This window comes from Macrobrachium rosenbergii, chromosome 29 (genome assembly GCF_040412425.1).
Source record: "Macrobrachium rosenbergii isolate ZJJX-2024 chromosome 29, ASM4041242v1, whole genome shotgun sequence".
NCBI lineage: Eukaryota > Metazoa > Arthropoda > Malacostraca > Decapoda > Palaemonidae > Macrobrachium > Macrobrachium rosenbergii.
In genome coordinates this window covers 24,024,584-24,048,067 of record NC_089769.1, presented here as the reverse complement: position 1 = coordinate 24,048,067, position 23,484 = coordinate 24,024,584, and the positions used below count along the sequence as shown (strand labels likewise).

The 23,484-nt window shown below is 36.5% G+C and overlaps 1 protein-coding gene across 1 annotated transcript in view; it reads right to left on the bottom strand.

Moving 5' to 3' along the window:
* LOC136854674 (fat-like cadherin-related tumor suppressor homolog) overlaps nucleotides 1-23,484 on the bottom strand; it is a 723,114-nt gene that overhangs the window by 131,435 nt on the left and 568,195 nt on the right. The window contains 5 exon segments of the mRNA XM_067131274.1: nucleotides 135-158; nucleotides 8,458-8,639; nucleotides 8,830-9,041; nucleotides 9,524-9,673; nucleotides 10,150-10,850. Of these exon segments, the coding sequence (XP_066987375.1) occupies nucleotides 135-158; nucleotides 8,458-8,639; nucleotides 8,830-9,041; nucleotides 9,524-9,673; nucleotides 10,150-10,850 (1,269 nt within the window).

The following is a 23,484-nucleotide window of genomic DNA, read 5'->3' as shown; positions in this document are numbered from 1 at the left end:
AAAACTAACATGTAGAGCCTTCTGATGTCATACATAAGTGTTACACACTAGCGCGACTCATTAAAATCATAAGCAGTGAAAGGGATAGCATCTCTCTGTGTCTATAGACCATGATCATTGGCAATCATACTTACACTTCGATTCCACGCCATTCAAACCTGGGAAAAAGCAAGATTGAGATAGGCAATGAAACGATGAGGATCCAGAGCCATTAATGATAAGAGAAAAGAAATAAAAAAAGAAGACAGATTTCACAAAAGGTTAGTTATCCTAGTGAAATGTCACCTGCCGTGGCATAAACATACTAAGATGCATGAAGGCAGTTAGTACTTGTTAATCATATTGGCACTTGAACTGCAACTGTGCAAGAGGAGATAACCCCAGCGTAAGTGAAAAAACTACTGTGCGATGTTGCAAGAAACTCTGAATGGAAATTCGTCGCCAGTGACATTTACCAGACTTTTAATACAGGTACAGGGGATGTTAGCAGAAAGAAAATAATTTTATCTAAACTGACGTTGAATTACATGTGGCCTTGACATAAATTCAGTTCCAGAGAGCTGGCTCTGTCTGTGATACAGCCAGAAAATAAGAGTATAAAATTAATACAAGGACTCTGAAATGGCCAGGAAAGACATATTAATGTATTGCTCAACACTCAATATTACGACAATTCAAGATAATATTCTAATCCATGAAGTTATAAAGATTATTAGGTAATTAATGGTAACTAAATAAACGATTAATTAATAATAAAGTAAAATATTTCTACACAAAAAAAACCATTATGGTACAATAATTACATCTACAAATGAAATTCCGTTGAAAAACAAGTTCTAATATCTAAACAATGAATTTAAGCCTTAGTATACGAAAATCTCTCTACACACTTGACACTGGATCTAACAAATAGTATCTTGCTTCTTAACTAAATGTATTCTTTAAAAAAATAAAAGCATAAAACATAAGACTTAAAGTACATGAAACAGTAAGTTCAAGTATATGTAAATTTATCATAAGACGTTAAATAATGGGTCTAGTACGTTGTAATAATAAATTATAATAACTGGCAATTTTGTGCCATACAAGATACTAAATTACAACAAGTGTTATGTAATACTTGAAACAAAATACCTGGGTTCTATAACTGGTAATGCATCTTATTTAAAGTTACCGAAGTTGCATTACTCTATAAGAAATGATGAAGAACAATATAGGTAACTGTGCAGTCCTAATAGTTACAATGCATTATAACGATGAAGTTGAATATACAAATTCAGTACATGGTAAGGATTTATTTCCAAACTGACACCAATGCGGATCCAATAAGTGGCACTGTACCATTTCCAACAGGATCTGCCATGTTACGACATATCATTTCAACTGGAGCCAGCGTGCGGCGACTAATAATTTCAAGCTGAATCCAGCATGTGGCAACATATTTTATGATGGATTCAGTTCGTGGCAACGTACTGCTTCAAAGTGGAACCAGGAAGTGGGATTACACCATTACAAAGTGAATACAGTAAGTGGCTGCGTAATTTCAAGCTATATAATTTGCAGGTATCCAGTAAAGTAGAAATATATTATTTAAAAGCAGGTCCGGCGTGTGTCAATGGATCACTCGACTCGTCATCCCGATCCAGTTTCTGGCAATCCATCATATTTCCAAACTGGACAAATTTCATATAATGTATTATACTGAACTGTGACAGCACTTCCTATAAAAGACATTGTACTGGTGGAGACTAATTAATAAATTAGTAAGCAAAACTTCAGAACACCACCGAAGGGCAAGAAATCAATGTTCATATTGTGAGTCTCGCTAAGATGTGGGATTCAAATCTATCATGAAAAAATGGAAACAAGTTCGAAAAATGTTTTTCCTTTTCATTTTTATTTGTCAACGCTGGCTTTCTTCATAAAATGTGAATGCGTAAACCAGTAAACTGAATAGATGACGACATGAAAGTGAAAATAATAACAATATTATGCAGTTCCGCGTTTTCAAATAAAATTTGACGAAAAAAAAAAAAACGGTATATAAGCGAAACAAACACGTAGAGCAACTAATGAAGGCATCCAGACGCAGTAACTGATTATAATAATCATTATCACTTATACAAATTTTGCTTTCTGCTGTATATCATTTGCAACTACCCGCCTCCTTCCTTCACACTTGCCGCCACTGCAAAACGAATACGAAATTAGCTTGCATTGGAAATGACTATTTCAATACTGAACCGCTTTCACAGTCCCAGCACCCGCCATAAAATTTCTTGATGAACTTGGTCTAAGATTATCAACAAGACAAAATTGATTTATTTTAAAGAACATTTGTTTATGTTTTTTTTAGTCAAAACAAAGAATAATCCAAGCTGTAAGAGAGCAAACGAATAACCTGTTTCATGATGGTGTGAGGCAATTGACATTTCGGTCAATACCTATTTAAATCACTCATTATGCCTTCACCGCCTACTCCATTACCTTCAGGAAGCATTCAGTTCCTGTAAAAATTTTCATGTGAGCCACTCAACACCATCATCGCGACAGTATAGGCACTGAATGAAATGTCATCCTAAAAAAAATTTCCCGGAGAGATTAAATCCAAAACACTTGATATTCGGTCGAAAACCTTTAGCACAATCGCTTACTGTCACTCACTACTTCTGTACAAGACAACATCTCATGGAATCTATTCTAATCGAATACTGTAGTCTCAAAGACTAATTGACTGATTTATAGATTTTAGGCATACATGCCAAGTACTGGGGCAACTAAGGCCATTCAGCGCTGGAACAGAAATTGACAGTCAAAAACTTTGAAAGGTGTAACAGGAGGAAAACCTCGCAGTTGCACTATGAATCAATTGTTAGGAGAGGGTGGACAGTAAGACGGAAGAAAGAGAATATGAACGGCAATACAGTAAAAGGAATGAAAGAAGTTGCAGCTAGGGGCCGAAGGGATGGTGTAATGAACCTTAAGTATGCCTACATTGCACCACATGAGGTGCACTGACGGCACTAACCCCCCTAAGGGGACTGTAGTCTCAAAGAGGATTTAACATTATTGGCAAAGGAAAAATTACTGACTAATATTTTTTTCTTCTGTCAACCGAGAGTGATTCCACTCAGATCTGAGCTTCTCTCTGATTATAGGTGAGATGGCATCAGTCATCCATAAGGAGAGTTTATTGGGAGGATCAAACGTATGCCGATATCATTCATTGCGAGACTTATCTGATTGCACCCCTAAGAGGAAAGCTGTCATCTCAGTACATCATAACATGCCTAATAACAAATAAAGCGCTACTGTAATATCTTACACCAGGAGAAAGTGTGTGTGTATGTATATATATATATATATATATATATATATATATATATATATATATATATATATATATATATATATATATATATATATATATATATATATATATATGTGTGTGTGTGTGTGTGTTCGTGTGTATGTGCCTTCTTGATATCTAACAACTTACTATGCGTATATACGCCCATAAAAGCAAAATAAAAACTGTTAAAGATTACATTTCAATCATATCTGCAATCCTGAACCCTTAACTTTAAGACTGCAGTAAGAATGTATTTCATTGCCATATTCCGTACTTGCATTATGCAAACGAAACTCAAGTCATCTGCTCTACACCACTCAATGCTTGAATCAGTGTGACTTAGAAACCCTTGCTAGGGAAAATGTGGCTTCTGTTCCTTTCCTTACCAACAGCTAAAATAATCAAATGATGACATTTTGATCACATTTAAAACCGTAACTGGAAAAACACTCTTTACGGGCTGCACAAGAGTAAGAGCCCACGTTGGCATAAGGCCAACTTCAACTAAAAGAAGTACATCCTGTAACCAAATGCCTGGAATTTATGATCGCATGAAAGAATAACAATTTAGCGTCGGTACTGTCTCGAATAAAGAGCCAGAACAAAAGGGAACTTTCCAGTGTCTTCAACCCCGAAGACGTAAGCCGTTAGGGGAAGGGGAAGGGGAAGGGGTGGGATGTGGGAAGAGGGAGGGCGAGTAAAAAGTTGCGAGGAAATTGGCCCTTGTATTCAACCAGGAAATTCTGGAAACGACTTCCATGTCCTGGAAATCCCGGGGTCCTCACAAATTTCTGGCCAAAGCCCCAGAGGACACGTGGTATCAGCTGCGCTGTGATAACGCTAAGTTCGAATATACTCTCCAAGTTCTGGACTGCAAAAAAAACTTGGAAAGACCGCTAAGGGAACTTTCTCAGAAAGAAGTAACTTCCATCTACGACAAAATGTTCCATTTGGAAGTTCGGCATTGTCTGTAACAGACAACTAAAATATTCAGTACAAATTCCCGTATTGTTCTTTGTTAAAGAATAACATCTGCAAAGGGGAAGAATAGAAAACCCCTCGTCAAAATATTTTCTCTGATGAAAATATATTCAAACTAAAAATACATTAATAATTTTCGTGAAGGAGAGGAATATCCTTCAGCAACGACAAACATGCTGTCCAAGAAAGATGAAAATATTCTTCATTAAAGGATAAAAAGGTTTTCCTTTGAAAATTGAAATAATTTCCTGAAAGACATCTTTCAAGGAGCGTTCGCACCACTTCAGCAGTGAAATACTGAATGTTCAATAAGAACAGAAGAGCGAGCGAACACACATAACGTAAGACCTATCTTCATTTGACCTCGGAGAAGATCTACATGAGATACTACATACACTGGCAAATCTGGAGAGTTAATTTGAAAAATTCGTTGCCGTCACCAAAATCTGTTTTCATGGAAACTTTCAATAACTATCGCAGTTCTTCAGCACGCAATGAGACAATAAAAGCACATGGGTCATGTTACTGAAATCCAGTTTCTCCCGTTGCAGCAGCATACAAGGTATGCATTCGTTTCCAGAGGATTTTGACCAAAATGAAAGTCCAAAAAACGAGATATAAAACGACCACACATAAAAACAAAAACTTCTCATAACAAAGACGCGATAATCAACAGAGATGAAACGGACAAAGGAACGAACAACCAGACAAAGCACCGCTTCCCCTATCTTCTGATTCCGAGATAATGAGATACGCCCGGGTAATCATACGCAAACTCGCTCCTGGGAGAAGTAACATTAGTCTCTCCGGTGTGGATAAATGACAACATAGGTTCATCCTAATTCCCTGCAACCTATTGTTGAAATGGGGTTTGGAAGATGACACAAAACACTGACAACAATGCGCTGTATTAACTGGAACATCAAAGACTCATTCATTTGTGAAATGCGTCACGCGTGTGCACATGCGCGCGGCTAGGTTTACCTGCAGGTGGGAAAACGAGCTTGGTGACATAAATGATGACATGCTCGTTGCATGTGTGCCACAAGGAGACTTGTTTGATGCAGGTTCAGAAAAATAACAACACATGCTCGTGCTCAAGAGCTTTGCAGCACCGAGTGCATTATAATCTTTCCAATAATGCTTTCAGGATAAATTTTCTCTCAGCAAACAAAAGCAAAATATAGAATATGGTGGGACCATTTTCAAAACTAAGATGGAAAAGGCAAATGATGTAAGCCTCGAAATCGGGGTTTTCTTCTGCTTATGTGTATACTTCTTAAAATTTATCCCTGCTTTGTCATCAATTAAAAATCATTTTATTTATTTATTGAAAACTTACTTAATATTACTTTTTCAGTATAACGAAATCTGATTTACTTAGGTTTTCAGTGAAGTAAGTCGCAATTTCTTCGATTTCATCATAAATCGCCAGCAAATTTCTCGGTGAATGGTGAATCAATTATTCAATTTTACTTCCTCGGTATTGTGAATCATTCTCTCTGTTTTCTCTATTTTACATCGTGAATCCTGGTTTAGTTTTCCTTACTGTATCGCGCGTCTCCTTCAGTCATCTTTCTTTTTTCATTATGAATCTCTAGTTGCCCATTTTTTGTCACCTGGCTCTTCCTTTAAATACCACCTCTGCATTAAGAATCTTCCGCTCAGTTTTCCAGATTCTGTACCGTAAATTTGTAGAAGCTCTGTTTCTCATTTAGCATCTCCCAAGTACATTTATCTTTCTACTACGTTAGAGCACTCTACTCTTTTCGGAGGGCGTCCGCATTATAACTTTCCAAGTGATACGCGTCGAACAGAGCTGAGTCGCTCCCTGAACTGTATTCAGTAATGACTAACGTTCAAATACAGAAGTAGTACTGCCACATTCAAGCGGCCCGCTCTCGCATCTTTCCTCTGCATATTTACGCAACTTCGTAATCACTTGAGTGTGCATCTCATTTCACCTTATTTCTTCGCGTGCGAGCATTCTTTTTGATGGATGCCTGCTTAGCGAGTTCATAAATTTTTTAGCTTTTAATTTCCAAGATTATGAACAACATAAATCAATTATAAGTTGCAGTATAAATCCTTCTTTCATAAATCTGACCATCAGTTTTTTCTCTCGTAAATTTTGATTCTCCCGTCATTTTCTCTCTTGTACACCACAAATATCTTTCCCATGTTACTCTCTTTCACCAAATGTGCTTACGCTCTTTTATTTTATGAATCTCTTCGCCAGTTTCCTTGCTATACGTAAAGAATCCCTCCCTCAATATTGTCTCCTCGCCTTCATAAATTTCAAGGGCATTTTTCTTTCTTCCATGTTATGGGTGGCTCCTTCAGTCTTCTCCCTTCTCTGTTAAGGATCCCTTCTGTATTTTCCTTATTCAACGTTATGAGTCTCACCACAAAGACGTTCCATGTACATTATGAAAATTGTCCATCAACCGATTTTTATCTTCAGCGTTATCAATCTTCCTTAGACACGCAGTATACCTGACCTCTTATTCAAATGACCTCAAACGCCTCTTCGCTTCCTCTGGCTCTCTGCCCTTTCGTTCAGACTCGTCAAATCGACCTGCGTGACTTATTCAACCGGAGAAATAATTTAGCGCTTCCCCTGCATCTATACTATTCGTCAGGCACAAACAATTTCGCTTTTCTATCGTTTTTGATTTCGCTTTTCTGTCGTTTTTGGAGATATTTTCACCAGCACGTCTGCTAAATTCAAATTCTATTTACCTCATCAATACTCTACTCGTACCCAGGTCCCACTGACTCCAGTACAGATGCCCCTTCCACAGGAAAAAAAAAAAAAAGAAAAAAGAGGACAATAGTTCCACAATATTTTAGTTTTAATTGCTGCACAACACTGAAATGTCAGCTTTATTAAGTTTCAATGTGTTAGTTTCGCGTTTCTGCTTATCTCTCTCTCTCTCTCTCTCTCTCTCTCTCTCTCTCTCTCTCTCTCTCTCTCTCTCTCATGCACAGGCATACACTTTTTGCAGTGCCTTCTGTCATTCGCCTAAATATAGCAGATGCGTCTTCCCATTCTCGAAAACCAACAGCAGGGCCTAAACCCTATCAATAACCGGGCTCGCCGAAAATAGAGAAGAGCGCTTTGTGCTTTATATAGATATCTGCCTTCAGCGAAACAATACAATCCAGTACTTTTCATTTCGCCGTAACAAGCCAATAGCAGATGCATTCAATCCTCGTAACTCTAAATGGACAGAGTAAGCAAAGAAACGGTTTATTTTAACAGCACTCCAATTTAATTTATACAACTCGCTTAGGAATCCGACTCTCCTGTCTTGTTCAATGATGACTGAACTTGTGATAGCGATAACACTTCAGTCAGGTTCATTTACTTATTTTCTTATTAGCGTTTGGTTGGCTGAACAGTTAATTCACTCACTAAATTTCATTTACGAATTTTATCAAAAATCTTAAGTCGAAACAGCTTGATGTTCATGTCTTCACTATTCCACAAAATCTAAGTTTAGAATCGGAGAGGCTTTTAATAGCAAAATCTTATGTTTTCTTTCATGACCATAAGGGGAAAAGAACTACAGAAATAAGCACACACACGCACACGCGCGCACACACACGCACACACACATACCTGTATATATATATATATATATATATATATATATATATATATATATATATATATATATATATATATATATATATATATATATATATATATATATATATAAAGAAATTGCCACTGAAGCTATGTATATATGAAAGAATACAAATTTCCACTGAAGATTGTAGTTCAAGGAATACAAATTTCCACAAAGTAGATGTATCGCTTTTGTGCCAGTATATATATATAATATATATATATATATATATATATATATATATATATATATATATATATATATATATATATATATATATATATCTACTCTGATGAAATCTGTATCCTTGAACTACAAGCTTCAATGACAATTTTTCTTTCTTTCTACAACCAGGCTTTGGTGTTCACTTCCGCTCCAATCTTTCCAGACATATAACTTTTCTTCCTTAAAGCGGCAGGTCTATGGCTCCATTCTCCTTTGTCCATAAATAATAAACAAGTTGAAGAAACGACTTGAAAAGGAACTTACCAGTGGCATAGTCAAGGGCAAAGAGTTCCTCAGCGTTTCCAGCGACAATCGTGTACATGATGGGATCCGCTGAAGGACTCTCAGCCTCCACTCTCACGACGGGCGTTCCCTTGGGGGCGTCCTCATTGACAGAGACGGCATACCTAGCCGAGGAGAAGATGGGCCCCTCTGCCGACACCACCCTGTAACATTGCAATAATAGCCATAGCGTAAATTCAGTGGGAGAGAGAGAGAGAGAGAGAGAGAGAGAGAGAGAGAGAGATAATGGCTTCTAAAATATACGACACTGTCTCGATAGTTATCGCCCTTGTTGTCCATCTTCATTCGGAATATCACTATTTCCGTTAATAATAGCAATAACAACAGTCTCACCTGATCATCACATGCGCCTGAGAGCTTAGGGGCTGCTTGCCCCCATCGTAAGCGGCGACGGTAAGGCTGTAGGTCTTATCGGCGACCATCAGCGACTGCTTCAGAGAAATCTCTCCCGACTTCTTGTTTACGGCGAAGAGCTCGCCGCTCCCTCTTACCAATTCATAGCGGACGGTGCCGAAATCCTCTGCGTCGGCATCTACAGCTCGCACCTTCAGGAAAAGAAACGGGAAAAAATGGTTTATGATGCTTTGCTGCAGGAAAAGAGCTGGTTCGAATTATTATGGTGAACATTTGCTACAACTAACGCTTCAGCTGAGGGGGAAAATGATAGGTGTTGGATCTTTTTCAATATGACATCCCTTTTTTACGGAAGATGAAATTCTCTATAAATAATACACATTCGGAAGATGAAATTCTCTATAAATAATACACATTTAAACGTAACTCTAAAGATTGAGTACATAAATGAATAGTGAGAGGATATGTAGAACCTAAAAAAAAAAAAAAAAAAAAATAAGAATTTGGGCAAACTAACAATCGTATTTCCCCAGAGGTCTCAAGTGATAGGGAGACATTTGTATGCAAATCTAACGGGTCTCGTTAAGAGCTCGTGCTCTACCTAGGAGAAACCCAGGGCCCATTTGGCGTGAATCCAATGGACCGGAATTAGAGAAAGAGTCTCTGTGATTACCTTCGTGACGACGTGTCCTCTTTCGGCAGACGTGGAGACGAGTGCGATGTAAGGCTGATTGACAAAGATGGGCTCATTATCATTCACATCCATTACCACCACGTGAACCAGGACATGTGCAAGGTTGGTCGGCTCTTCTGCGTCCTTCGCCTTTAATGATGGAGAAAGAGAAAGGAAGAAAAAAAAAACACTGTCTGAAGAGGTCAGTAAAAAAAAAAGGTGGAAAATCCTACTGCAACACCACCACCAACATAAAAAAAAAAAAAAAAAAAAAAGGGTCTCGTCGTTCCAAGATGCATCGGAATCGGTTCCTCCCATTTGCATGTGGAAACAGGGTTGGTAAAGTAAGACCAAAGGCCTCTTCGCTCTTAAATAACTTTGTGAGTTAGCCAGCGCTCTAGATAGTAGACATACTGCAGAGTCATGAAAGTTATCGCAAGTCTCTTGCGCTGGGAACAAATTTCTCGGCGAAATCTGCATGTTTACGATTCATCCTATAAAAAGGCACTGAGGACAACGTGAAATTTAAATGAGATTATGATTAAGTTAGAAACCACATCCTTCAGTTGCATGCTGCATTACTCTGTCAAGGAAATAATGAGTCAAAGGAAAACAAACACACTCACCTGAATAACTAAGGTATAGTGGTCCTTTTCTTCGCGATCAAAGGGTTTTCCAGTGGTTTTGATAATTCCAGCCGTCGGTCTGATTTCGAAAGTATCAGTCGGGTTGAGGATCGAATACTCGATGTGGTGATTGAGATTCTGGCCTTTGACCCCAACGGCAACCAAGTTCACTTCCTTAGTGGAGTTCTCAAAGACGTTGGCGAAATACTTGTCCTGTGTGAAGACGAGGCTGGATGGAGGAGCCTCCAAGACAGCGATTTCAGCCGTGGCTGTGGACGTAAAGGCACCATCTGTTGCTTTAAGGGTGAGGTTGTAATGGCTCCTTAAGTTTAATTGGTCCCTCACATACAAGCACCTGCTTGCATCGTCGAAGGCGAAACGCTTGGTCTCATCCCCGTCGACGATGGAGTATTTCATAGGAGGCTTTTCGGTGTCCTTGTAACGGTCTCTTTCGGACTCCTCTCCCTCAGGACGGTTGATACAAAGGACGCGAACTCCGACGTAAGTGGGGAGATAGAGTTCAGTTGAGTAGTAAGGCTGGGAAAACGCTACGGGCGGAGCGAGTACACTCCTGACGGTGACGACAACGGAGGCAGGGGCAACGCATTCCCGCTTGGGGTCTCCTCCGTCGATGGCCCAGACACTGAAGGGAACTGTCATTCCGGCAACATCTTCCAAATTGCCCGAAACCCTAACGGCCCCTGCGGGAGGAGTAGGAGACAAGAAATATAATTAAGGAGAAGTTCATTAATAAAGGACAACATTACCCAACTTCTGCTCAATATCTCGAGAAAATTGTTTTAGTTTTATGGATTAATGGCGTTTCAGGTCTGGAAACAGAAAAGACACAAGACACAAAATTAATAAAAATTAAGGTCCCAGACGACAACACGGACAAAAAGGATGACGATGAAAAGGACGTAGAGGAGAGAGAAAGAAACAGAAGGGGGGAAACAAACACAAAGAAGAACGTGTAATAAAAAGTATTGACGCTGTTATAATGCGGTAAAATGTATGTTCGGTACACAAAAAAATATTTACACACAACAAAAAGGATGACGAACAGACAACGCATACACATCCCTTGAAACTGTCAGATCAACGTGAGACAAGCAACAGAAACAAACGGTACTCTCTCTCTCTCTCTCTCTCTCTCTCTCTCTCTCTCTCTCTCTCTCTCTCTCTCTCTCTCTCTCTCTCTCTCACAGACAAAAGAATTGTATACTACTGAAAATGTTTTCTCGCACAGAGAGATAGACGGACAGATCCATGACTTTGAGTGATCGTTAATACGGATAGGCCGCTCGGAAAGAATGGACGATGGTTAAATTTAAGCGTCATATAGAAAAAGTTTTGAGGGGGGTCCTCGTAGGTTATTAATGGAAGTTCCCCTTCCGTGGTTTCATTATACTTTAATGAACTTCGCCATCATCCCGGCCTTCCGGGTTTGTGAAGAGGAATCAGCTTGCCGCTACTTAGCTCGTTCGCATTTTCCAGTAACTTTCATCACGTTGCAAAATGAGGTCGAGACGATGCCTCCAGTCAAGAGGATGCCAATGGGAAGGGCGAATCAGTCCCATTAACTCTCCCTGACCAGAAGGCAAGCAAAGAGATGTTCTGGTAAACCAATCAGAGTGGTGGACTGACTCCAGAAAAACACAGGTTCTCTACTTGGGAGAGAGGAAAGCATATCACTTGAGGTAAACAGATGCTGGAGATACTGTCAACAGCGAATGGCACAGGGACAAGAAAAATGAAGGTGACTGTAAGAGAAAAAAATGTGAGAGGGCTCCCCAAGAAGATGGAAAAATCCCATCATGAAAGAAAGATTAAATAAAACATCTATCACAAAACAGATTCGCAAGAAAGAAAGGGAATGAGATTATAAAGACGTGAAAAAAGGAACTAAAGGATAAAGGAACAAAAAACAGAGTAACACCTAAATAAAAAGAAAACGAAATAGCCTCAAAAAATACGGGAAAAGACGAAAAGAATACTAAAAGTAATAGACAAAGGACATAATATAGCATATTAATATACAAAAGTATTTAAGACATACTATAACACAACACATACATATATACACACTATATATATATATATATATATATATATATATATATATATGTATATATATATATATATATATATACATACATACATAATACATATATATATATATATATATATATATATATATACATATATATATATATATATATATATATATATATATATATATATATATATATATATATATATATATATATATATATATATATATATATATTATATGTATCTATACCTGTATATATATGTATATGTGTGTATAAACATACATATGGATGTATCTATGGAAGTATGTAATAAAGGTACAACAAACTAGCTTTAAAAAAAACCATTACAATGACCAAAAAAGAAAAAAATAAATGTGAAATGGACGAGCGTTAGGACACCGAGAAAGAAAAGAACATAGACAAAAGGAGGACCCTTAAAGAGAAACGAATGCAAAAAAGGCAGAAAAGTGGAGATAATCTGGCAGAAGAAGATAACGGATGCAGAACGCGCACACACAAAAAGAAGTAAACACCAGATTGGCAAACGTTCCATTGTTTGGCGGTTTTAGCGCAATTAAAAAGCTACGATTTCGAGTATTGCCATGCAACTTTTATTATTTCTGAGTCAAAATGTTAACTTGGGTATTATCAACCACCCCATGCTTACTTTTGAGGTCAAGCATTGTTCGGAAATACATTTATTTAACTCCCACAGAGTCCAATAAAAACACGTTCATCTCAAAAAGCTTTGAAGCATTTCAAAATTTCACAAATTTGAACTACACTCTAAAATGTTTCTACTAAGATGAAACCACATTTCCAATTTACGCTTACTCATCGAAAGCAACAAACTGAATCGTGTATGTTTATACATACATACATACATACATACACACACACACATATATATAATATATATATATATATATATATATATATATATATATATATATATATATATATATATATATATATATATATGTGTGTGTGTGTATATATGTATATAATGTAATTGTTTGCATGAAGACTAAGCTGGAGCCAACAAAATAGAACGAACAAGAAAAACAATTTACGCTTTCCCCAGTGTTGCTTGGTTCCTTGAGTTCGAGAGATAAAATAAAACATTTCCTATCGCCTTAAATCATAATTATTTTTACCTTCCCGTCTGTGCCTTGTACCATATGGCATTCATGCAAGGATCTGAACTTTTTCAAAAATTATCTACAGAAGTCAAAATTTTCATAAATTATTCTTCATATCATATGTAAACTAGGGCTAATGAGTCGGTGCACGGCTCTCTCTCTCTCTCTCTCTCTCTCTCTCTCTCTCTCTCTCTCTCTCTCTCTCTCTCTCTCTCTCTCTCAGAACGCAATGTGCTTGTTCCTTTGTATTCATGGATGCATAGATCATTTGCGTAACTAGGCATAAAAGTACACGAATAATTACACAGACACACACACACACACATCAGTTGTCTACATATCTGTTACTGAATACAGACTTCAAACATGAAAATACATGGATCTTAGAAATAAAATAGGAAAATGACGAGACGAAGAATAAAAAGAACGCGGTTCAGTGTCACCGGAGCGAGAATTTTAAAGTTGATGAATGTAAAGGATTGGAGAAAGAGGTAGAAATGGAAGCTGCAACAACAGAATGGATTGATATAAATATGAGATCGATTTTGGAACCAGTAGTTGAGGAAGTAAGGAGACCAATTAAGGTGCTGATAATGTCTACTTTTTTTGTTGCAGTTAAGGAAAACATACAAATGTGACAAAACAGACATTTTTATTATTAATGCATATTCATCGAAGACATTAGGAAAACAAACAAAAAAATATGGAGACAGTTGTAGTGTATATGGGCAAATAAGGTGTTTTATATATATGTAGCGTAAAGCTGGAAAGACCCCATGAGTTGATAGACTAAAAATGAGAATCCATATTATGTTGATGATGGTGCAACTATATATTATGTTGATGATGGTGCAACTAAGTCGCTGATTAAGGTATGTAGGGCATTTAATGTAAAAATATGGGAAAAGTTCTAATGAAATTGTTAAGAATCTTACTTGTTTGGTTTTTTGGGGGGAGGGTGATAACATTACGAATACGAATTAAAGAGGCATACCATTATGTAGTATTTTAGGAAGGCATGTGATAGGAATCTGACTTAGAATGTTAGAGAGACTACAGAAGAATTGATAGAGCAATAGCAGTACGGGATTAGATAAGTTTGTTAAAAGGTTTGAGGATCGAGTATTATTTATGAAAAGTAAAGAATGAAAGAGAAAAGCTGTACGTGGCATATCTTAACTAGAGAAAGTTTAGGAGAGAACTGATAAAAATTTAATGTGGAGGATGTTGAGGAAGTTACAAAATCTTGTTATTAATTAACAAAATAAAGCTCGTATTATTCTGAACAAGTCGACGCAGGCGCAAGAGTAGGCCATTGTTTTTACCGTGGCTGTTTAATATTTCAACTGATGAAGAAAAGAAAAAATCTGAAAAAGAACTTATGTAGGTGCAAAGCAGTAAAATAGTTTCGAGGGTCGTTAATCAGTTGTGAAGTGGTCATGTTCGCAGATAATAGAACCTCACTTGGTGACAATGGAGTGACAACTTGAAGAATTTTCACTAGAAAGAAAAGAAAGCAAGCGTAGGCAAAGGCAGGACTGAAGAATGAAAGTAGCCTACTCATGTGGGTATTTGTGAAATAAAGAGACAGAGGATGGTGATAAGAGGGGTGGGGGGGATTACTGTTCAGGAGCTTTGGAAGACGAGTGTCCATCTCAGACAAATCTATAATATATGAAGGGGACTGTTGAATCAACTCTCCTATATAGAAGTGCAATATGATGTGAAATATATACTGTATAATAAATAAGATATAAGGTTTTGGAATTAATTCCTTGCATAATACATGTGGACTAAGAAGTAGAAGTGTAAAATAAGTGGATACTTAAACGTAGTAAAAAGGTGGTTTAGCCAAGTGCAGAGATCGGAGGAAGACAGTATGATGTATTTTTTGTCATATTTAGGAAGAAGGGGGAAGCTGATTAAATAGGATAAATGAAATCCTAGGATGTATGTAGTCAGAACGCACAATTAAAGGTGAGGACGCAGTGTGTACATAATTGTCAGAGCATTGCCGGCAAGCATTCTGTGTCAACTTATGACGATGCTGATGCTTTCAGAGTTTTTCCCCACAGGAAGGGCAGACTTGATTCAAGAGTTACTGGACCTCGTAGCGGTAACTACTGTAGTGGGTTTCTCTGGAATAACTTCCTTTTATATATACATATATATACATGTATGTATGTATGTAAATGTATGTGTATGTATATATATATATATATATATATATATGTGTATATATATATATATATATATATATATATATATATATATATATATATATATATATACATGATTATAATCACTTTTGTGCGTGATTCATTCATCACACATTACCACAGGGTGAAAAATAAGAGACGGGGTGTAGGTCTTGACCGGTTTCGACTTTATTTCAAGCCATGGACGAGGACTGATATACAGTATCAGAAGCCACAAATACATATACTACAGAAACAGTATTGACGAACATACACACCCCGTCTATATATCACATTACCTGTGGTAATGTGATATATATATATATATATATATATATATATATATATATATATATATATATATATATATATATATATATATATATATATATATATATATATATATATATGTGTGTGTGTGTGTGTGTGCGCGCGCGCGTGTGTATGTATGTGTATGAGTGTGTGTGCGCATGTGCCGGAGGGCACCTGTATGTTGGGTACCTAGAAGATATGATTACATCAGTTAATCCTTCTAAGTGCAAATCCATGAAAGAACCTTGGATGCAGATTGGCAATACGATTTTGCAATAATTCCTTCTAATACCTCAGGTCCATTATTCAAATGAATTCATAAGGATAACGACGTTAAGCCCTGGCTCGATAAGGGATAACGGGGATGCCATGTTGTTATGTGAAAGACAACCTGATTCTATAAAAACAAATTATTTATTTATTGTCACATTTTCTGAAAGCTGCTTGCACTTCATGTCTTTGTGCTCAAGCCTAACTATCTTCCACTACCCTCCTTGTCTCACGAAGAATACTAAACAAAACAGTTGAAAATTATGAAAGTTCATTTCATAATCTCTTTTCAACCTCGATATATGGATAAACCGAATGAACGAAAAACTAAGGGAAGCCTTAGGCTATCACATCATTCGTGCTTCACTGCTACCTAGTTCGGGATTGTACGTAAATTTCCTATACCCTGTACCTACCTTAATCAGGGCTATGCAGCACACCATTAGCATACCGAATGCAATACTGTACAAGTACGTGGGATTGAAATTAAGGCTGGGGGGGTTCAGATTCAAAAGTCTGCGGTATATTAAACCCATATTTCACAATACCGTCTGGGTTCCCACCAGGGGGAGGTGTTTCTCTCCAAAATCTAATTATTTCTCCCATACAATCCTTATTTACTTCCGGGACCCAGATCCGCCACCCCAAGGCTTAGTTCAGTCTACGAAAAGGCCACCTTATTTGTCTAATTACCTGGAAGATAGATGCATTATTACTGATGTCTTATTAGTTTCATACAAAACAGGACTCAAATCGTCACAGTAGTGTCTACAGAAATTATGAATCATATACCTATATAGCTATCAATCTATCTGTCTATAAATATATATATATATATATATATATATATATATATATATATATATATATATATATATATATATATATATATATATATATATATAAGTATATATATACATATATTTATGTATACATTTATATATATATATATATATATATATATATATATATATATATGTGTGTGTGTGTGTGTGTGTGTGTGTGTGTGTGGGTGTGTGTGTACAGTACATATTAAGATGCATAGAAAAAATCCGAATTTTACTCTGATAGGCCGGCTGTTACGAGATAAATATTCAATACGAGCGTTACAAATTACTTTGTACATATACGTACATACACACACATATATATGTGTCTATATATATAAATATATGCTGACAGTACTTTGTTAAATAACCGGAGTTTCCTGCGTGAAAAGCCACCGAGTTCACCCACGTAACAAATGACTATTGAAAGTAATAAAGAGAGCGACAAATAAAATGCCGTTTTCAGTAAATATCAATTATGGCCGTCACTCAGTGTACTGAATGGACAGACGAATGCAGTGGGTCAACAGCACTTCATTATATGCAAATACGTGAAATAATATTCTTTTTTAATACCTGAAACGTTTAACTTGAATTTAACCAGTATTGTCACAAGTGGAGTTGACAAACTTGCATAATAGCATCGGCTCATAGCTAAATATATAGAAACCAAAGAAAAAAAGCAAAACTGAGAGCACTCATGTTCAAATCTTAACCTCCTAACTTGGAGAGTAAGATTCTTAGAGTCTCCATAATTGGCCAAACCCTGTAACATAATGCACCATTGCAGCTCATTTTTTCACCAATAGAAAAATTTCTGCCGTTTTGCGAAGGCAGCAATTTGCTTTCTTGTAAAATCGACCATCCAGTTATTAACCAGAACGCGCTTGACAACAAGAAATAAAAATGTCTGAGTTTCTGTGCGCAGTCTCTCATGAATTCCAGTAACCTACCTGGTAATATCTGGCAACAATTCATACAGTCATCAAGCTTTCATATTATATATCTTGAAATATTATCTATCTTCAAATATTTGCCTCAGAAAGTCTGAAAGCAGTTGCATCTACAAATTATCTGCCATTGTACGACTTTAGCCACCATCTATACACACCAAGTATCAGTTAATAATGCTAATAAATCTATATTCTACTATTATGATTGTAAATATCAAGCCCCAATATATTTGCAAGTCTCTAACCCGACCAGTTTTTGACTTAATCACAGTTATTGGTATTTCGAGGTAAAAAAAACACACACATTCTTACTGACACACCGAAAAACAAAAGAAGAGGTAAATATGCAAAACATCTTTAATAACAATACAATAAAGCTTAAAAGCTTACAAAATTCTTATTGAACACTGGAAATAAAGATCGTGCTGGACAGACAGATTTCTCTTCCGACTTCAACAGTCGCCAGCCAACGCACTAACAACCTGAGTCAAATGTCAATGGGATACGGAGCTCAAAAAAAATTTTCCCAATATTGTCCACGTCACTCTTTTACCTGACCACTAAAAACCGGCTATCTAAAATGAAAATCTTGCCTTTTTCTTACGTTGAAATATATTTCGTTTCGCAAAAACAAATAATTTTACAAGGGATTTTACTGGGGTTTTTATTCGAAATGTATAATTCGTAAAAGATTCAGTAAAACGTCTTGGTAATAAACAAAACATCAAGTAATTCATAAATATAGAGTACCGGAGAAAGATTTTCAAAAATTTACGATAGGTGTGCGGAAAACAATCGTCAGACGCACGAAGACCTTTGCAATTCTGTGCTTTACGCACTATAAATCAACCATAAAAATTCTTGCACTGTCATAAATTCACACTAAGTGAAGAGCGCAAAAATGTCCAGCGTTGTAGCGTGAACGACAAAAAAAAAAAGAAAGAAAAGAAGAGAGAAATTTTTCATTGTTGTTCAAGGGACCACCACCACCATCACTAGTCCCAGGATGGGAGTCCTGTCCAACAGGACGAATTCCTCTTCCCCGGGAGTACCCTATTCACATCCTCCCCCTACCCATCGGGTGATCCACATCCCCATCCTCTCATTCCATCCAGACGCCTTGGGTTCTCTCCCCGTCACCTCCATGTTTTCCTACCCTTTTCCCATACTCCCCCTCCCCTATCCTCCCGCTTCTCCTGTCTCCGTCGCAAGGAGCATCAACTGTTGCCATATACCCGTACTTCAGTGATCTCTTTATGGTCTCCATCAGTCATGACCAGCGTCTCTGCAGACCAGCTCCATTATCTGCACAATATGCAAAAACATTCTCTCTCTTCTCTCTCTCTCTCTCTCTCTCTCTCTCTCTCTCTCTCTCTCTCTCGTGAACATGCAAGAAGGCGGACATGCAAAAAGCAAAACCATACACATGTGGAACAATCAACTTGAGATTTTGACAGCCTAGGCACACCTGCATTGGCGCATAGATGTTCGCAGCATTACGCCCTTGGGCTTTGCATACAGAGTAAAATGACGTAAATATGGTGCTAGAAGAATATCTTCTCTGAAGGAGGATATACGCATAATTATATATATATATATATATATATATATATATATATATATATATATATATATATATATATACATACATACATACATACACACACATATAACATATATATATATATATATATATATATATATATATATATATATATATATATATATATATATATATAATATAGAAGTGAATGTTTGTATATTTGTTTGTCCATTATAGAAATCCAAAACACCTGAGAGACCCAAACAAAATTTTACATATGGCCTTATGTCACCCCAGAAAGGTTTTTAACACAAAATCAAACCTCTACTCCGTGACAGACATACAAACACAGACAAAACATATGCAATTTTCGCTTTTACGTCACCTTTTCCTTCAGTTTTCTGGTTTTATTATCATTTTTCACCTGACGCTCCACCTTTTTTTCCAGGTGCTGTCAGACGTATGATTTCATTAAATTCCTCCCACTGGAAACCCTATAATCAGCTTAGTACAACCAGAAAATTAAACAGATATGTTTGACTGTATTAGAATTACTTTCAGTTAGTCATAAAGCAATGTGATTCAAGATATAACTTCTACCACCACACCAGTTAGACCTTACAATTACATACTAACACAGACAAAACAAATAAAATTTTCGCTTTTAGTCCGCCCTTTCTTCAGCAGCATTCTGGGAGTCACGAGCAGCTTGGATGGAAGCTCCTAGATTTCTGGTGACGTCATTAAACTCCTCCCACTGCAAACCCTCAGACTATGGTAGCCTGACAATGCGAATTTCCTCAATAATTCATGTTTCTTCTTCCAAAGCTAAAGAACCTTCGGAATTCACTATTGACCGCTTCGTGACGTTACGGTGACGTATTTCGTTATAAAAACCGGTTTAAATGAGGTTTGGAATAATCTAAATATCACCTTGGACACTCCAGCTTTTGATGGCTGGAATTAATTATCGTGCAAATTGGCAAAACACTTCACTGCATATGGAAGATAAGTTTCTTTTCACGTTGCTTGGTACTGGTTACCTGAAGATAATGACTGAAAATTCCAGATTAAAACTTTACAGGAATGTAGATCATTACATTTGGAAATCTTTTCCGAAAGGCACTTGGAAGGTAAATAGGGATTAAATTAAGAAATGCCAACTACTGCACTTCGAGTAACTCGAAATGCTCACAGCTTACACAACACGTCAATGCATACCTTTTGCTGATGTAATCATACACAGTGAAGAATAGTATTCCCATAATTTAGGAAAATAAAATTGTTTATAGTTACATATTAGAATGATGTAATTCATTTCTATCTTTTATCGAAGGGTATCTATTCAAAATAATAAATAACTGATTGCTTAACATTCGTCCAAGAAGGGAAAGATTTTGTTTGATTCATGATTATGTTATTGTACGAATTGACCAAGATGTCGTACGTGTAACTTTATACACAATTCTACATTAAGAAATCTGATGTCACTGTAAAGATAATGAGTTGTAATTTACTCTGCTATGTTAAAAAGTCTCTGAAACCAAAATAAAAATTATGTATCACGAGTTTAAGTTAGCCGTATAGAAAAGTTTTTTGCCTCTATTTTTCTTAATATGATGAGGGGGTGGAAGGCTAACTCTTGCAGCAATTCACTTAATAATAGGAAAGAAATAAAAAGACATAACCGAGTATAGACGAAATATTTCTTATTAAAAAAAGACATCTAGTCACATACAATATTAATGAACGAGTTTAAATTAGAACTGAGGGATTGGTTCAGTTTTTAAGAATTGGACAGAAGTTTATTTTCATTATAGTAACGCATATAACAAAAAGACATCATTGGCAGTGCCGGGTTGGTCAGCTAATATGTGTGTGTGTGTGTGTGTGTGTATGTATGTATGTATGTATGTATGTATGTATGTATGTATGTATATATATATATATATATATATATATATATATATATATATACATATAATATATATACATATATATATGTGTGTGTGTGTGTGTGTGTGTATACGTACATATACGCGGAGAGAGTTCTGTTCTATATAATACCGAGCATTCATAGGCGAGACCTTGTACATAAGAGCGAGTTTATTACTTGCATGAGCGGGGGACTAATTGAATAAGGGAGAGAGAGAGAGTGAGAGACTAAATGAGTTTTCATGTGCTTTTATGTAAGCATCACTCTGACCAATGGGGATACTCCTGCAGACAGGGTGTCAGTGCCTGACACTGTCTCCTTGTCATTTATTTATTTATTTATTAACTCATTTATATATTTGTTTATTGTGTGTGTATTTATTTATTCGTATTTATGTATTTATTTCTTATGTACGTATTCATTTATTCTTATTTATTTATTTATTCACCTTAATTTTTACTAATTTACTTATTTACTAATTTACTTTAATTTTTATATATACTGATCTCAGGTTCGAGAAAACCAATGCATAAATATAACTCAACAACCACCTTGGTAAAAAAAAAAACATCAACAGCTGGAGAACTTTTTTTTTATGGACAAAATTTAATGACCTGGGTCTAACTTCGATGGCTGTACACTTCCATACAAAATGCCAGGACAACCAGGACAAAAAGCCATAATGTACCACGACCCTTAAAAGTATTGGACCACCTGAATTATGTAACGGCTTCTCTGATTTTAAAGAAAGTTAGCTGAATACCGCTATATATATAGTACATTCCAAGTTAATGGGCAATTGAATTAAGAGACCTTTGGCTGTTCTCTATTCTTTTTATTCCTTTTCTTTAATCCAGATTACTCAGAAATATATTTTTTAATCGTCCACACTGTGTGCAACACTCAAATTAGCCAAGAGTCTTCCTCAACATAATGCTGCGTTCAACGTTCGGATCCCATATCTGTTAAGCAGATGATACAGATCCTGATGTTTCTGAAAGGAAAGCAGCAAAACTACTATTCCCCCTCAGTACACCAATCGTGGTGCACTGTAGGCAACTATTACTTCTTAGGGCAACTGTGGGACCTCCTTCAAAATCTATCTTTAAAGCCTTCAACTCCAATACTTGATTTTGTAGAACTATCATGCTGTCCAACCACTCCAGTTCCCTATTTTCACTGTCTTAAGTAATGTCAGAAGTGTTCCAGCACTTCGCTTGGCAGCCTAAATTTCATATGGTCAATCAAAGTTTCTAATGTTATCCTAACGCTCCTAATGCTATTGGGATTAGGCATGTTAACACGGAACCATTAAATTCTCTGCATAGCTTTAATAAGAAGAAATTATTTCTTGATATGCTTCCCATGAAACCAGGCATAAAACCTTTATGAATATGGGATCCCCTGTCTCAAAGAACATTCAACAACTGTCGAATTTCCTTCTCAGCAGGCCAAGCCTTAGAGGAAATTCTCTTGCAAGACACGAGTTCTGGGTTCGATAGGCAGGCACACACACACACATACATCGATTGTCAATGTCCTCGACTTTACGAGCATCTCGTGTTGAAATTCATTTAAATACTCTAACGTCGTCAGGTTGGCTTAATTCCGAGGATGCGTTTTTCTTCTGCCCACCCCCAGAAATAAATCTAACATATCGAGTTTTGTATGCTATGGAACGACTCATGAGAAGGTCAAGGTTACGCAAAGCTAATCAAGATTAGTCACTGCAACACAAAAGGTCTACGCTATTTATATATCTCGGTATGTGATATTATTTAGCAAGAAAACCCCGATTTCAGTCGTCTCTCGTTTGTCAGAGGTATGATCTCAGTCTCGACTCTTTACAACTATGATAAGAGAAGTATATTTGACAAAAAATACGAAATACACCAATCCTTGCGGAATAAAGAAAATAATGCATACCAAAAAAAACGGATATTTTAAAAATTTCAACAAGCCCACTAAGCGACAAAATATAACAACAAACTGACATTACACTGTGCAACAGAAGAAACACGCACTCATTTTATCTTTACAACCACATTAAAACTTACCTAAGATGATTTATTTTTATGACTGCTGCATGGAAGTGTA